At 43.9% G+C, this 18,662-nt stretch overlaps 1 protein-coding gene across 1 annotated transcript in view; it reads right to left on the bottom strand.

Annotated features, from left to right (window-relative positions):
- LOC118366143 (proton myo-inositol cotransporter-like) overlaps nucleotides 1-18,662 on the bottom strand; it is a 70,832-nt gene that overhangs the window by 2,896 nt on the left and 49,274 nt on the right. Inside the window, exons 5-9 of the mRNA XM_035748583.2 lie at nucleotides 8,331-8,494; nucleotides 7,940-8,060; nucleotides 1,025-1,150; nucleotides 632-750; nucleotides 213-365 (exon numbers count right to left, since the gene is read on the bottom strand). Of these exons, the coding sequence (XP_035604476.1) occupies nucleotides 213-365; nucleotides 632-750; nucleotides 1,025-1,150; nucleotides 7,940-8,060; nucleotides 8,331-8,494 (683 nt within the window). The remainder of the gene's footprint in view (nucleotides 1-212; nucleotides 366-631; nucleotides 751-1,024; nucleotides 1,151-7,939; nucleotides 8,061-8,330; nucleotides 8,495-18,662) is intronic.

Genomic DNA, 18,662 nt, shown 5'->3' on the forward strand with positions numbered 1-18,662 from the left:
CATTACACATTGAGCCTATCATAAGATACCTCAAGTCTCTCTAGACTAATCAAATGTCCAACAAAAGGTCAGATCCTGCAGTAAAAGCAGGCCTGCTGTTCAGGTTGATTGATCGGGGATGTCCTGTAAGGGGGTATTGATCCGTGATTAGCCGGTCTGTACTGTACTAGGTGAGGGACTGGGCCACGTGGAGGAAGATGTGTCTGTGTTACCGTAGTAGGTGAGATTCTGAGCCACATGGAGGAAGGTGAGGGAGACCAGGAAGTTAAACGTCCAGTTGACTCCAGCTGAACAGGCGTTCCCTGTGCTCCGGGCCCACAGGGGGTAAATTTCAGAGTTGATTGTCCACGGCATCGGACCCATACCTGGAAGGAGAGGGATGACACAGGGCATACAATAGCTCTACAGTACAGCAACTACCCCTCAGTATGCAAACATTGCTGAATCGAGACTTATATACAGTAAGCACACAAATCAAACCCAAATGACCTCAATGCATGGTTAACGCCAAACTTGAAATGAGATATCACATTTCCTAATTCTGCGATTCTTTAGTTAGTAGTTGCCCCACAGTGAAAGTGAAATACAACATACATTGAATCTCTACAAAGATCAGTGTTGTCTCTCTCACCTGGGGCGAAGAAAGCCAGATAGAGAACAAGACCCAGTAGGACCAACCAGGAGTAGGAGGTGGGACAGTAGTTATAGGCCCAGTACGTATGGACTCTCAGCTGGGTCGAGTTGGAACACCTAGAATAACATGGTACAAGACAGTTATTGTACTGTAGCAACAGTAGCTATGTTATGGATGGAGGGGTACTCTGAGTACAGAATTACAGAAGAACCACTTCTCAAGCCTTCTTCAAGGAGTCTTATTCACCGCCATCTACTAACCCCCTCCATCCCCTTCACAAACGTACAACAAATAAACCCACACACAGAGCGCATTCTATGACTCACCTGCCCCCCTGTTGCCCTATGCACAACCACACACTCCCTCCCCTTAGTGCCTCCTGTAGCTCACCTGCCCCAGGCTGCCTTCTCTGTGGAGGCTGTATTGACAGGTACACAGGATGAGGCGAACAGAGCCGTGCTGTTCTCACGGTAACAGAAGCCACACGCCGGGTCCAGCATACACGGCTCACACAGCCTGGGATCACAGAGGAGGATTGGACAGAGATGTCACATACAGAGACAAGATCCTCGAGGAGGTATAACGGAACACCTTTCCTCTCTGTGAATGGAGAAGATGCTATCTTTAGCGCTTTACTCTGATACCTGAATAATCTATGTGTGTGTGTGTGTGAGAGCTTGTATTTATGTGTGTGGTATGTGTGCGCATCCATGTGCGTGCATGCGCGAGTGTGTAGTGCGGCGAGCATAGGGCATACCCATTTCAGAGAGTGTATTCATTCACAGAGAGAGTAGCTCTAATGACAGAACAGCAGCCCCATTCCACCTGCCTTAAAGACAAGTCTGTCTTAAATGAGTCTGTCTTGTTTGTTGAGTGATGAGCGAGTGTTCAAAACATTAGGAACACCTTCCTAATATTGAGTTTCACCCCATTTTGCCCTGAGAACAACCTTAATTCGTCAGGGCATGGACTTTACAAGGTATCGAAAGCATTCCACTGGGATGCTGGTCCATGTTGACTCCAATGCCTCCCACTGTTGTGTCAAGTTGGCTGGATGTCCTTTGGTTGGTGAATCATTCTTGATACACACGGGAAACTGTTGAATGTGAAAACCCCAGCAGGGTTGCAGTTCTTGACACACTGTGCCTGGCACCTCCTACCATACCCCGTTCCAAGGCGCTTATGGTGCCTTCGGAAAGTATTCAGAACCATTTACTTTTCCACATTTTGTTACGTTACAGCCTTATTCTAAAATGGATTTTAAAAATAATAATAATAATCTCAGCAATCTACATACAACACCCCATAATAACAAAGTGATAAAAGATTTTTAGAATGTTTGCTAATTTTTTTTTTTTGAAATGATATATACATACATTATTTACATAAGTATTCAGGCCCTTTGCTATGAGACTCAAAATTGAGCTCAGATGCATCCTGTTTCCATTGATCATTCTTGAGATGTTTCTACAACTTGATTGGATGATTTGGAAAGGCACACACAGTTGATCCCACAGTTGACAGTGCATGTCAGAGCAGAAACCATGCCGTTAATTCATTTTCTTTCGAGCTCTGAGACAGGATTCTGTCTAGGCACAGATCTGCAGCATTGAAATGTCTGCAGCATTGATAATTCCCAAGAACACAGTAGCCTCCCATCATTCTTAAATGGAAGAAGTTTGGAACCACCTCTTCCTAGAGCTGGCCAAACTGAGCATTCGAGGGAGAAGGGCCTTGGTCAGAGAGGTGACCAAGAACCCAATGTTCACTCTGACAGAGCTCCAGAGTTCCTCTGTGGAGATGGGGGAACCTTCCCACAGCACTCCACCAATCATGCCTTTATGGAAGAGTGGCCAGACGTAAGCCACTCCTCAGTAAAAGGAAGATGACAGCCCGCTTGGAGTTTGCCAAAAGGAACTCTTTAGCCTGAATGCCAAATGTCACGTCTGGAGGAAACCTGACACCATCCCTACGGTGAGGCATGGTGGCAGCACCATGCTGTGGGGATGTTTTTCAGCGGCAGGGACTGGGAGACTAGTCAGGATCGATAGAAAGATGAACGGAGCAAAGTACAGAGAGATCCTTGATGAAAACCTGCTCCAGAGCGCTCAGGACCTCATACCGGGGTGAAGATATACCTTCCAACAGGACAACGACCCTAAGCACACAGCCAAGACAACGCAGGAGTGGCTTTGGGGACAAGTCTCTGAATGTCCTTGATTGGCCCAGCCAGGGCCCGGACTTGAACCCGATCGAACATCTCTGGAGATACCTGAAACTAGCTGTGCAGCGATGCTCCCCATCCAACCTGACAGAGCTTGAGAGGATCTGCAGAGATTTCACTTTTATTTAACCAGGTAGGCCAATTGATAGCAAGTTCTCATTTACAACTGCAACCTGGCCAAGATAAAGCAAAGTAGTGCGACAAAAACAACACAGAATTACAGATGGGATAAACAAACGTACAGTCAATAACACAATACAAAAATCTGTAAACAGTTTGTGCAAATGAAGTAAGGAGGTAAGGCAATAAATAGGCCATAGTGGCGAAGTAATTACAATTTAGCAATTAAACACTGGAGTGATGGATGTGCAGATGAGGATGTACAAGCAGAAATACTGGTGTGCAAAAGAGCAGAAAAACAAAAACAAATGGGATGAGGTAGGTAGTTGGTTGGATGGGCTATTTACAGATGGGCTGTGTACAGTTGCCACGATTGGTAAGCTACTCTGACAGCTGATGCTTAAAGTTAGTGAGGGAGATATAAGTCTCCAACTTCAGTGATATTGCAATTTGTTCCATTTATTGGCAGCAGAGAATTGGAAGGAAAGGTGGCCAAATAGGTGTTGGCTTTGGGGATGACCAGTGAAATATACCTGCTGGAGCGCGTGCTACGGGTGGGTGTTGCTATGGTGACCAGTGAGCTGAGATAAGGTGGAGCTTCACTGAGCAAAGACTTATAGATGACCTGGAGCCAGTGGGTTTGGCAACAAATATGTAGCGAGGACCAGCCAACGAGAGCACACAGGTCGCAGTGGTGGGTAGTATATGGGGCTTTCGTGACAAAACAGATGGCACTGTGATAGACTGCATCTAATTTGCTGAGTAGAGTGTTGGAGGCTATTTTCTAAATGACATCGCCGAAGTCAAGGATCGGTAGGATAGTCAGTTTTACGGGGGTATGTTTGGCAGCATGAGTGAAGGAGGCTTTGTTGCGAAATAGGAAGCCGATTCTAGATTTTATTTTGGATTGGAGATGCTTAATATGAGTCTGGAAGGAGAGTTTACAGTCTAGCCAGACACCTAGGTATTTATAGTTGTCCACATATTCTAAGTCAAAGCTGTCCAGAGTAGTGATGGTTGCCGGGTGGGTGGGTGTGGGCATCGATCGGTTGAAGAGCATGCATTTCGTTTTACTAGCATTGAAGAGCACATAAAGAGCAGGCCACAGAAGTGGTGTGGTGTGCCAAGCTTGTAGCATCATACCCAAGACAACTCAATGCTGTAATCTCTGCCAAAGGTGCTTCAACAAAGTACTGAGTAAAGGGTCTCAATACGTATGTAAATGTGATATTTCCATTTTTTTGTTTTTATAAATAAGCAAAACATTTGAAAGTCCCTGTTTTTTCTTATCAGTGTGAGGTATTGTGTGTAGATTGATGAGGGGGAAAAAACTATTTAAACTATTTAGAATGAGGACGTAACGTAAGAAAATGTGGAAAAAGTCAAAGGGTCTGAATACTTTCTGAAGACACTGTAAATATTTTGTCTTGCCCATTCACCTTCTGAATGGCACACACACAGTCCATGTCACAGTTGGCTCAAGGCTAAAAAATGATTCTCTAACCTGTGTCCTCCCCTTCATCAACACTGATTGAAGTGTAACATCAATAAGGGATCGTAGCTTTCACCTGGATTCACCTGGTCGGTCTATGTCATGGAAAGAGCAGGTGTTCCTGTTTTGTACACTCAGTCTACATGCCGGTGTGTAAATTAGGACAGAGAGTGGCACGGACTTTCAGAAGGCAGACAGGGTCTCTTTCTCTCTCTCGTTCACTCTCTCTCCATCCTTTCCAAGAACAGAGACCCAACCCCTGTTGCACTGTCGCTAATGGAATCTGTTGAAGTTAAAGTTGAAATGAACCCCTGATAGAATAAAAAATATATATTGAAAAACACCTTGAGGATTGAAAACAACGTTTGCCATGTTTCTGTCGATATTATGGAGTTAATTTGGAAAAAAGTTTGCGTTGTAATGACTGAATTTTCGGGGGTTTTTCTTAGCCAAACGTGATGAACAAAACGGAGCGATTTCTCCTACACAAATAATCTTATTGGAAAAACTGAACATTTGCTATCTAACTGAGTCTCCTCATTGAAAACATCCGAAGTTCTTCAAAGAATACTGGGATCCAAAGTGAGACTTTCTAACCACTTCATTAATTTTTTATTTTACCCATTATTTAACTAGGCAAGTCAGTTAAGAACAAATTCTTATTTACTATGACTGCCTACCCCGGCCAAACCCGGAAGACCCTGGGCCAGTTGTGCACTGCCCTATGGGACTCTCAATCACGGCCGGCTGTGATACAGCCTGGATAACACATGTCGTATTGAAACAAAGTGTGGGCCTACTTCACAAGGAAATTCCCCCTAGATCTCTCCCTATGGACTAAATTGAATGAAAGGGAAATAATTTTAAAAACACACACACAATAACTAGTTACTCAATATTTGACCATACCATTCTGAACCAGGAGCTTAATTCTCTAGAGGAATCAGTCCATTCAAATGTGTTATTTCTATCACCTCCAGGTAATACATCACATATTACCCCTTATGTGTCAGACTCTGCAGAAGAGGCACTATATACAGTGGGGCAAAAAAAGTATTTAGTCAGCCATCAATTGTGCAAGTTCTCCCACTTAAAAATGAGAGTCCTGTAATTTATCATAGGTACAATTCAACTATGACAGACAAAATGAGGGAAAAAAATCCAGAAAATCACATTGTAGGATTTTTTATGAATTTATTAGCTAATTATGGTGGAAAATAACTATTTGGTCACCTACAACCAAGCAAGATTTCTGGCTCTCACAGACATGTAACTTCTTCTTTGAGGCTCCTCTGTCCTCCACTCGTTACCTGTATTTATGGCACCTGTTTGAACTTGTTATCAGTATAAAAGACAACTGTCCACAACCTCAAACAGTCCCACTCCAAACTCCACTATGGCCAAGACCAAAGAGCTGTCAAAGGACACCAGAAACAAAATTGCAGACCTGCACCAGGCTGGGAAGACTGAATCTGCAATAGGTAAGCAGCTTGGTTTGAAGAAATCAAATGTGGGAGCAATTATTAGGAAATGGAAGACATACAAGACCACTGATAATCTCCCTCGATCTGGGGCTTCACGCAAGATCTCACCCCGTGGGGTTAAAATGATCACAAGTACGGTGAGCAAAAATCCCAGAACCACACGGGGGGACCTAGTGAATGACCTGCAGAGAGCTGGGACCAAAGTAACAAAGCCTACCATCAGCAAGGGCATTGAAGATGAAATGTGGCTGGGTCTTTCAGCATGCCATGTTTCTGTCGATATTATGGAGTTAATTTGGAAAAAAGTTTGTGTTGTAATGACTGAATTTTCTGGGTTTTTTCTTAGCCAAACGGGATGAACAAAACGGAGCGATTTCTCCTACACAAATAATCTTATTGGAAAAACTGAACATTTGCTATCTAACTGAGTCTCCTCATTGAAAACATCCGAAGTTCTTCAAAGGTAAATTATTTTATTTGAATGCTTTTCTTGTTTTTGTGAAAATGTTGCCTGCTGAATGCTAAGCTTAATGCTATGCTAGCTATCAATACTCTTACACAAATGCTTGTGTAGCTATGGTTGAAAAGCATTTTTTGAAAATCTGAGATGACAGTGTTGTTAACAAAAGGCTAAGCTTGTGAGCCAATATATTTATTTCATTTCATTTGCGATTTTCATGAATAGTTAACGTTGCGTTATGGTAATGCGCTTGAGGCTATAATTACGCTCCCGGATACGGGATTGCTCGTCGAAACAGGTTAATACCTCTCACAAATACAAGTAGTGATGAAGTCAATCTCTCCTCCACTTTGAGCCAGGTGAGATTGGCATGTATATTATTAATGTTAGCTCTCTGTGTACATCCAAGGGCCAGCCATACTGAGCCAACCACTGACTGTAGGACCTGCATTGTCGATAATGCTGTTAAGAATGCAGAGCAGTGCTTTAATATAGACAGATTTCTCCCCATCATAGCTAGCTACTGTTGTATCAATGTGTTATGTCCACAACTCGCTTAATTTAGATTTAGTTGAGGTTTAGGGTTTAGTGAATGATTTGTCCCAAATACAATGCTTTAAGTTTTTGAAATATTTAGGACTAACATATTCCTTGCCAGCCATTCAGTGTTGCTGTCATTTCAGTCGCTGTGGTAGCTGTTGTGTATAGTGTTGAGTTATCCGCATACATAGATAGACACACTGGCTTTACTCAAAGCCAGTGGCATGTCATTAGTAGATTTTTTTAAAGAAAGGGGCCTAAACAGCTGCCCTGGGGAATTCCTGATTCTACCTGGATTTTGTTGGAGGCTCCCAATAAAGAATACCCTCATTAGTGACAATGTTTTAATTCATGGTGGCTCAGGTTCATATTGAGACATTTTTTTTTACTCCTGCACGTAACATTAAAGTGATGTACATATGTCAATGTTACCTTCAGAATATATATATATATATATATATATATTTTGAACCCCCCTTTTTCTCCCCAATTGCATCATATCCAATAACGATCTTGTCTCCTGACTGCAACTCCCCAACGGGCTCGGGAAAGGTGAAGGTTGAGTCATGCGTCCTCCTTAACACCCACCCGCTTAACCCGGAAGCCAGCCGCCCCATTGTGAGGAAACACCGTTCAACTGACAACCGAAGTCAGGCTGCCACAAGGAGTCGCTAGAGCGTGATGAACCAAGTAAAGCCCCCCGGCCAAACCCTCCCTTAACCCGGATGACGCTGGGCCAATTGTGCGCCACCCTATGGGACTCCCGGTCATAGCCGGTTGTGTTACATCCTGGGATCAACCTCAGGTCTGTAGTGACACCTCACGCCTTAGACCCCTGCGCCACTCGGGAGGCCCCCCATAACATGAAAAGTAATTATATTCAGAATATTACAGAATACACCGTATTGTGTTGGACAGTACACAGTAGACAGTACAGTGCAGATAGAGTACAGTATAATACAGTAGTAGAGTAGGGAGTACTCACAGGTGTCTGTTGCAGGTGGAGTTGACCATTGAGGGGTCAGTGGGGTGGAGGGTGACAGGAGGGGTGTGTTGGGCAGACAGCAGAAACCCAATGGCCAGCAGAGACAGACTCAGACATGTTCCTAGGAGAAAACACATACAGTCTAACCAAACAGTGTACTGCTTTGCACAGAATATGGGTTACTACGACTGTCTGTTTAGTTACATGTATTACAATTTCATGTAATACTGTAATTTCACGTAGTCCATGTAATTCCATTCAAATCTGTCTGTGGAACTAACTTGGAAACGCATACTGGGATCCAATATGCCATCAATTCACACACACTAAATGTGTCTCTGAATCATCAGAATCCATACATTTATCTTTACCCTGACCCTCTGACCCTCACCGATGATGCTCCCCAGTGTGAGTTTCCTGCGGCCAACCCTCTCCACTAGCCACACCCCCAGGAGGGTGAACAGAAAGTTGGTGAAGGCTGTGACCCCGGCCAACCAGATGGCCAGCTTGTCATCCCGCACTCCCGACATCTGCAGGATGGTGGCGCCGTAGTACCTGTACATAGAGGAGAGGGTGTCTCATCAGTCAACAGAACCATAGAGAAAGAGAGCGAATTTGGCACAGAGATATAATGTATCTCTATGGTGGTGCTGCAGTACCTGCACACAGAGGACAGGATATGGTCATCATCAATCACCACATGGCTACTGTATAAAGACACTAGCTGGACGCCATGTTGATGCACAAAGACAATAGGGTGGTGGCCACTATCTGGCTATGCTGGAAAGAACAGCCAGGAAGTAATGTCCTTCTGGAATGGCCATCTACAGACTATTGAGGACAGGACAGGAAACCCAAAGGTCATTAAGATTGTCTGTTGTATTGCATTGGATTGTCCCTCTCATGCCAAGAGAGCTTGGGAGAGCGAGATATAAGTAGGAAACAGATTGAAAGAGACAGATCACCATATGCTAATGATTCTCTCCGTAGAGAAGAGGTACACTCCATTATGTTCTTGAGTTGAGTGGCCACCAATCAACCACTGGTAAAGCAATCAACCCGAGATAGACACAATGAGCCAAGTCCCAATCCATCCACCCCATCCACTCTTGTATCTGCCATGTGTCCCAAATGGCACCCGTGCACTACTTTTGAGCAGGACCCATAGGGCTCTGGACAAAGGTAGTGCACTATGTAGGGAATAGGGTGCCATTTGCGACACAAACACTCTGGTGTCACTGTCTAATTAAAGTGCCACCTTTCTGCCTGGATGCTGCTGAACTCTGCTTCACTTAGGAAAATTACACCTCATCAAGCTCGACAGACAGTGCCTCTAAACACTCTCTCCTTGACATGCTTCATTTCTAGGGGACCAGGTGATATAGACGGTGGAGGAAGATCCTAGTCCTGAGAGCTGCTCAAGGTAGAAGTTGCCACAGATCTTGATTCCCGTACAGTGACTGAAAAAATATTGGACCGTATATCAGTGGTTAAGGGAACTACACCCCTCTCTGATCAACTCTCTCCCAGCTTCACAAGGCAGCACCCCAGCCTCTGTAGAAAAACACTTACTCTCCAGGCTAAATGAGAAAATACAGGCACTCGGAACGCAACGCAACGATTCTCACCAAAAAAAGACGAGAGAGGAGGGCATTCATTCAAAAAAATAAAAGACCGTCCTTCGTGTTCTCTCTCTCGCTCCCTCACTTTTTCACTCATTCTCTGCAGGGAGCCGTGAATTAGCATTTTGTTTTTCAATCTCTTGAAAAGCATCTGCACCCGTCGACTCTTGTTCAAAACAAAACACTCCTACCGACTGCCTATTTGCATAAATCTTTCCTTTAGTCAAGTCAGCCAACATGTTTCTCAACTTGAGTCGAAGTTCAACACTTCAGAGTTAAAGTACAGGTGTAAGGGGTCATGAGGTCCACATACATGGTCAATAAATATACTAATCAAGCAAAGCCTTTGAAAAAAACTGAGCCCATAGCACTGGCAATAGCCGGATGCGGCGATGTAACAACATGTTGGGCGGGAGGAAGGCAACAAAGCCGCCTGATTTCTGTCTCGCCTCGCAGAGGCTTTCAATCTCAGTATGCATCTGCCCACACACACACTCACGGAAACACAGTATGACTGATAAGGGGTTTGTAGTAGCAGCGGGTGTAAAATCTCTCCGCAATAGAGGCTCTCTAAGCTCCATCTCAGGTTTGAATCAGATTGATTAAGAAGCAGCAAGGCCAGCCGGAAAGGAAGCACAGCTCACATTTAACCAGCCCAGCCAGATACCCTGTGCTCTGACAGAACATAGCATCACCACATCCACAACAAACATGATGTAACCAGCTACACAGAGCACTGTAAACACTACGTAAGTGTACATGGAAGCACTTCCAGCACAGCATCCAAATACTGCCATAATACAGACTATTGGGTGGTAACCACATGGTGCTAGTTAAAAATCAGAGTTTCAAACAGCCAAAGTGTGTGTATCTTTAGGCTCTGACTCCACTCCAGAAATGTGGAATAAAACAGATTTATTTCTGTGGGTGAGACCCCCTGCCAGGCCACTTGCAGAGGGAAGAATGAACCTTCCCCAGTCCCTGTTAACGATGATGATGCAGGCTCATTCTTGGACTCTCGAGGAGCTCACAGTCCAATTATATAAATTACACTGCCCGCAAAAACATTCTACAGGTGATGAGATGGGCAAATGGCAATAATACTGTAGATTGTAGATAAGAGCCTGTGCTAATTGAAATGTCTGTGTTCAATTTGTTATGAAATGTAATACATTTTAGACCAGGGTAACTACTCTGACCTGGACACAGCTGGCAGTACATTTGTCATGTCTGGAAGGTCTCAGACACTCAATAAAGCTGTCGTATATGAAACCCCTATTAAAATGATATGTATGACGACAGGAACGGACGAGAAGACTGAAGCTCTGTAGCCAAAACGATTCATCCAACACAACTAAGAAGCACTAGGACGGTATTCATGACCACAGTCAAATTCTACGTGACTGTTGAATCAGGGTAATCTCTTCTTATGCACTCTGGACAGGCTGTACCACAACCGGTCGTGATTGGGAGTCCCATAAGGCGGCGCACAATTGGCCCAGCGCCGTCCGAATTTGTTCTTAACTGACTTGCCTAGTTAAATAAAGGTTCAATTCATATGTTAGTAGTACCCAACTCGCTAATGATAATCAGGTCCTAATGGCCTAGGACTCAGGAATCTACTGTCCCTCTATCATGTCCTAATGGTCTCATACTCAGGGCTCTGTTGTCCCTCTAAACACTCTGACATAAATGCGAATGCAATCTAAAAATCACGTCAAACACTTATCATCAAAACAGTATGTGCTTTTAAAACTCACCTCACTGTGATGATCAATTTGAAGAAAGAATTTCAACAACAGGTTAATTCAAAACACCCATATGCATATTATAGCTTATGCATAGGCCTATATATGAGTCCAAGCCCAAAAGAAAAGCTGAATGAAAATAATGATTGTGCCTTTATACAATACATAGCCTACCGCATAGTACACATGGCAGAAAACCATTTTTAAAATACTGATTTAAGATATCTTTGGTACATAATTGGTCTAGCCTAATTAAACAAATTCAGAGTAGGCCTACAATTATGGCGAATTTGTATTTTATTTTGAATAGCTTAGTAATTGGGCATTTTTGTATGTTTTGATAATTAATAGGCTGACACATGACCTTTAACTACAGAATATCTCACCACCATGCTTCTCCATCTCCTCCCCTCTCTCCTTCATTAATTTCTCCAGTGTGCAGAGAGGGGCTGTCAACAGTTTAATGAAATAGCACGCTTCATTGTGACAACATGTTTCTATTGATGTTCCCGAACAGATTTCGATTTCCCAAATGAAGCACTGGGTCGGTGCAGGAATAGGGTTGGAGAGCCCATGGCATACAGAGTTTGGGCGGAATATCACCTGTCGTGCGGAAAAATAACCTGAGTAGCCTACGTGACATGAGTGAAACAAACCGGCCCTTATTCACTATTCGAGAGCATACGGATTCAATTTATTTTTTCTCTTGCCCCTATTCCTGCCCATTTGATATAATGGGTAATTCTAAATTGAAAAACAAATTTGACATATTATTAAAGACAATATTAAATTGAGAATAGTCTGATGGGTGAAAATATGATCACTTGATGAGAGAACGGTATGTGCCTAAGGCAAGGAACAGAGCACAAGCTTTTTCTGCGACTTTCTCAAATCCTCAACAGCCCGAAGTCGCATCATGCAGAGCCCATATATGTGTTGATTTCTAAGACATTCTAAGGTTTGTATCATTCACACCTAAAGTTGCCAAATAACTCTAAATCTAGCATATAGGACCTGTTTCAAATGATCACTTTTACGCTCAACATAGCCACTTCATATGCTGACTCTCGCTCTGGAATGGGAAAAATATCCTTTCTATTTTATTCAGCCACGTTCAGTTATATCCTTCTCAGTATAAATTGTATAATATAAAATAATATCAAGGGACTTATGAGCATATCTTCTCTGCTAAATGAACAAGCCTACAGCTTATGGCACGACTCATAGCCAGATAACATACAGTAGGCCGACTCATATTCTGTTCTTCTGGAATACATTTTCTTCATATCATAATGTTTCTTTAGACGGACATTCCTAAAATAAATAATAGATGCACCGTGATGGTGTACATTCAATTGATTTACTATACTTTTTTTAAATGTAAATGTTCCAACGGCAGCATTAGCAGCTTGTTTGTGTGGAGGCCTTGAGAAATGTTTTATTGAACCTTTATTTAACTAGGCAAGTCAGTTAAGAGCAAATTCTTATTTACAATGACGTCCTAACCCAGCCAAACACTAACCCAGACGACACTGGGCCAAATGTGCCCCGCCCTATGGGACTCCCAATCACAGCCGGTTGTGACACAGCCTGGAATCGAACTAGGGTCTGTAGTGACGCCTCTAGCACTGAAATGCAGTGCCTTAGACAGCTGCGCCACTCGGGAGCCCTGCTTAAATGTGTTTACTTGTTCATGTTAATTAACAGTTAATTACCGTGAGAGCGTAGTCTTTTGCATGACAATAACTGGCGGACAAAATATCAAGACCCGACACAGCCCTTACAGTCAGACTTCATGCAGATCTTCGTGTGCCAGTAAAAGCCCACCCTTATTTTGCTTCCTGTCTAGGTGGGTAAAAAAACATTGGTAAGAAGGGAGAAAGAGAGAGAAAGAAAGAGAGAGGGAATAAAGAAAAGAGGAGAGAACTCTTGTTCTCAGTATGGGAGGAGGGGAAAAAAAGTTATCTGGAAGCCTGTTCCATTCACCATGGTAACCACCATCTTTAATAAGTGACATCTAGCAATAGGTCAGCGATATGCCATGGACATGTTCAATTACAACCATCTAATACACTCGTCCGCACCCCACACACCCTTCTACGCCTGAATGGTAACTTCACAATGGAGAGACAAAACAAATCATTACAAAAACAAGAAAACACTCAACTCCTACTTGAGATGTGAAGTAAAAAGTCTAAGACAAACATTGGCTGACTTTGACTGGGTTAGACACAAGCTGGCTCTTGAAAACCAAAACACAGGAGGTGACATGGTCGACTGTAGATTGTGTAAATACACAAAAACGCAACAAGAACAGCAACTTTGACCAGATCCCAGTGTGTCACCAACACTGACCCCTTGACCTTCTCCAAGAGGATGCACAGGTGCAAGATGGAGGTTATATAACAGAGTGGTAGTGTCCGAAATGGCACCCTATTCACTATCGGCTCCGATCAAAAGTAGTGCACTATATAGGGAATAGGGTGCCATTTCAGATTGTGCCAGTGGCTGTATGTGATGTGAGAGGAGCAGGCAGAAGGTGTGAAATGGCCTTCAGAATCTCTTTTCTGAAAACGGGACCTGCGCTGCCGTTGATTCCCTTCACACGTTTCTCCTCTCTCCACTCCGGCATGAAGACAAGGTGACGACAAAGATGTCAGAGAGAGGGGAGGAAGAGAAAGTCGAGGAGGGGAAAGAGGGCGATGAGGTGAAGCATGAGGAATGGAATGGAAAGGCGGAAGAGAGAAGGAGGGAAGTGGTGTCTGAAAGAGATATGCTTATGTACACTCACCTCTGAAGCTTGGGCACATGGGCAAAAAGAGAGATTGGTGGATGAAAGGAATACAAGAGAGGAGTGGGACTGTGTGTGACCTGGAGTTAATCACATGGCCAGAGAGAAGTCCCGTACGATAAATTCTACCACCTCTCCTCCTTCTCCCTCTCTTCATCCTCCTCGTCCCTCTGCTCCCCTCTCACCTCTCTCTGACTACCTGCCTTGCTCCAGCCCATTTCGCTCTAAAGGTGAGAGGGACATAAGTTGTTCACTAATGGCTGACATTTACAAATGCACCACTGGAGCTCCATTGAATATGCACCCGATTGAAAAGGATTAAAGAGGGAAAGAGAGAGCAAGCTGCAAAGCCCACTCCATCCCAGGAGATAGAGATTACGTCCCAAATAGCACCCTATATAGCGTACTACTTTTGACCAGGGCTAATAGGGCCCTGGTCAAAAGTAGTGCAATATATAGAATAGGGTGCTATTTGGGACGCAGGCAGAGATACTTGGGGGTCTAAGGTCCCAGGGAACAATACCTACCCTACCTACCCTATCACAGCTCCTTTGAAGCTGGCTACGCTGATAGCTGACCTAAAGGCAAACAATATGATATTGTCTGGAAAGGTCATGATGGCCTGATCGTTAAAGCGGATGGATGCATTGGTAGCCTCAATGTGACACGAGGAGTGTGTGTTTGTGTGTGTGTGTGTGTGCCAACACAAATAACATTTTATTGGTCACATACACTCTTTACAGCAGATATAAAAAGTTATACTAGCTCCCACAACATTGCAGTACAGTAATCAATAACAATAATAGGACTAAAATAAATACTAATGACTAATGATAATAATAATAGTATAGGTAGTATCCATATTAATAGCCTGATATGTACACAATATGATATACAGTATAGATAATGAATGTGTTACTGCTATGTCACACATGACCGTATTTACAAATACAGTGAGTAGTATGTGTGTGTAGTGTAGTGTCTTGGTAATGCAGTTGAATACATAGTGTATGCTAAAGCAGCAGCGTGTGTGTGTGTGTGTGTGTGTGTGTGTGTGTGTGTGTGTGTGTGTGTGTGTGTGTGTGTGTGTGTGTGTGTGTGAGATGCGAGGAGTGAGAGGACCATATCATATCCCTAACCAATAACCACTCATGTCTGTGGGTTCAATGGCAAAATCATTTAAACACATTGATACTCACAGACAGCACACTAACCAGGTAACAATAATGCAATCATATCAATTAACAAGAGGGAGGAGGGATGGGAGAGAGAGAAACAAGAGAGATAGAAAGCATAGGGGCACTCAGAGAGAGAGAGAGAGAGAAATGTCTCCCTTGGGAACTGGCCTATGTCTCTCTTGAAAGGAGATGAATGCATTATCACACTCATGTCTAATGCTGCTGAACGCAGGAGGCGCACAGAGACAGAGTTTTCTAAACATAGAGAACACATACTGCTCAGCCCTGTTCAACTCTACCAACAACACGGTTGCGCCTCCACACCTCTAAAAGAAAAACGATAACAACTAGGGTCCAGAGTTTTTGACTGGAAAGGTGGATCAGACGGTCAAAAATAAACAAACAAGTACCACAACAAAGTCCAAACGGGCTCTGAAATGAACTGCAACAGCAACAGTAACACACACCACAACAACATAAACTTTGACACACTTAGAGTAGACTATAAAAGGACAATTAGAGCGTCTAAATAACAGGTTGCTGTGGATTAACCCAATGAGGAGGCTCTGTGTGTGTGTGTGTGTGTGTGTGTGTGTGTGTGTGTGTGTGTGTGTGTGCAGACAGAATAATATTACCATAGGCTAATTGCACACAGCTACGTGATCTGCATAAGCGGCATGAGGCCTTTCTACTACAATAGTCTAAAAGCTGCTTACCAACTATAAGAAATACACAACAGACTGTCATCAGTCATCAAGGGCAATACAAGGTTGACACACATAGAGACAGACACACACACAAACGACTGGACCTTTACAGCTCTCCTCCCAGGCTGCCCAGCTGAGTCACTAGTTAATTGGCATGTCTCAACATCTCCAAGATGACATTTCTACAGCTGACCATCTGTGTCTACCAACTGCCCCACGTAAACAAATATTCACACATCAAAACTAAATTACACACTAAAATATGACAAACCAAAAGATGAAGATATAAACAACATCATTTGAAAGGTTACCCTATGCTGGTTAATTCCAAATAATGTATAATTTTGTAGTATAACATGCTGTGGCATATTTCTTACTAAATACAAACTTTGACATATACTGTAAGTAATCAGGTTATCTGTGGACATGAGCATCATGTTGAGACCAGAGTAAGACATGCCCAATGTTCAGTGACATCATCACTAATAGACATGGTCTATTATGGATGGATCAACAACACCTGTGGCCTCTGCTAGTCTGCCAGACAGGATTAGTAGGCCCTCGCTGTACTCTCAGGCTTAACTGCTGGCAGAGGAGAAACAGACAGATGACCTTCCCTCTCGGCCCCTCATTCTCTCATTAATTCTCCCTCGTTCCCTTTATCTCCCCCCCTCTCTCTCTGTCAATTTCTTAATCACCTCACCCTCTATTCTGTCTGTCTGCCTGCTTCTCTCTACCTCCCCCCCTCTCTCTCTTACAGTGACATTTACGTGCTGGATAATGTGGCTAATCGTTATGATTCCAGATCTAATAAGAAGAGGACACATCCTCACTGACAAGACAGGCTAGTTCATCATTTTTCCTCATTGTGGCTCACAATGACAGACAGAGAGACAGAGAGACAGAGAGACAGAGAGAGAGAGAGAGAGAGAGAGAGAGAGAGAGAGAGAGAGAGAGAGAGAGAGAGAGAGAGAGAGAGAGAGAGAGAGAGAGAGAGAGAGAGAGAGAGAGAGAGAGAGAGAGAGAGAGAGAGGCCTGCAAGGAACCACAAACATATCCCAAACAATCAGCACATGTCTCGGGAGACCTTTATGAGAGATATGGATCAACACATCTCTCATCCCGACGCTCTCTGGCAGGTGGGGGACGTTAATCCGACAGCACTCTGAGTTCAGTTCACAACAACGTCTGTGTTTACTGTGCATACGTGCATGCTCGTGTCTATGAGTCCGTTATAGGAGTGTGCCTGAGAGAGTCCGGGAGGAATCGAAGCTGGGGTGTTGACGGAATGTGCAACAGCATCTAGAGTCTTCTCTTCATGACAGGGTCTGAACAAAGAAAGAGGTACTCAGAGTGAGTGACAGGATTCATACCAAATGAAACTCTTCCAAAGCACCTTAGGAAGAAGAATCACGATGTCTCATTTGAGGGCTGGGCAGAGGACGGGTGAGTGACACAGACAGGACAAAGAATGGGGGACTCTCTCTCCATATACTCCTTAGCCAGCTGAGACAATCTTGGGCTGGGCAGGGAAACAGTGAGTGTCTCTGTGTGACTGCCCTGAACCATTGAACCTATCTGGGCTCGGGCTGGTTTGGTGAAGAGGGAGTGACACATAGGCATGTGCCCCACGTCAGATCCCACTGTGACAGACAACCCATCAACCTGATTTGTTGTCACTCGGCTGTCTCTGCCACCACCTCTGGCTTTACAAATGACCAGAGGGAAGAGGTAAACACAGCAACGGACCAAAACACATGCAAGCTACCTTAACAGACTCACACACACATACGTACACACACAAACACACGCAAGCTACCTTAACAGACTCACACGCACATACGTACACACACAAACACGCGCAAGCTACCTTAACAGACTCACACGCACATACGTACACACGCAAGCTACCTTAACAGACTCACGCACACACGTACACACACAAAATTAAAACCTTGGTTATCAGCCACACGCACGCACGCACACACACCGAACCAAACCTACACCCACGCACACCCACTCGTCCTTTTCCTCTCACCTCGAATGGTTGCTTAGCAACAGCACATATTGCAAGATTGTTTACAATGCCCAGAATATGCTTGAGCTCAGGGGGATGAGAGAAAGCTAGACGATGCAATCTCACTTGAGATGGAAATAAAGATTCAATGGTTTAGCACCTTACAGGCACAAAGGAAATTCAGCGAGCAATTGACCCTGAAAAGTGCATAAAAGTGCACGAAGCATTAACAGCATATCAATCACACAGGTGTGGCACTGTGAACTATCTCCTTCACAGCACATGATCCTGCATGTAATTGTCTAAGTGTTGACTGGACCACTGAACTGGTATTCGACATGAGTCGGAGGGCCGTGTAAGCCCACTAAGCTAAAGGCTATAGGCATGTTACCGTCCCACTCACATGACGGAGTTGATCCTGTAAATATGAGTGTAGCTTAATCAAAAGCATGTTACCTCACTGAGCTGTACCTTAGGCATGTTAGTCCACCGAACTTGCACAAGTGCCTTGGTTTGTGGGAGCCGAAACGGCGCACAGGAGCCGGAGCAGATCTCCTGTTTCTGTAGCGCGAGGCAGCTTGATGTACAAGTACACACCCTGGACAGGACGTTAGTCTATAACAGGGCCTCACCCACAGATCAAATCAAAATCACGTTTTA

Source organism: Oncorhynchus keta, chromosome 33 (genome assembly GCF_023373465.1).
Source record: "Oncorhynchus keta strain PuntledgeMale-10-30-2019 chromosome 33, Oket_V2, whole genome shotgun sequence".
Taxonomy (NCBI): Eukaryota; Metazoa; Chordata; class Actinopteri; order Salmoniformes; family Salmonidae; genus Oncorhynchus; species Oncorhynchus keta.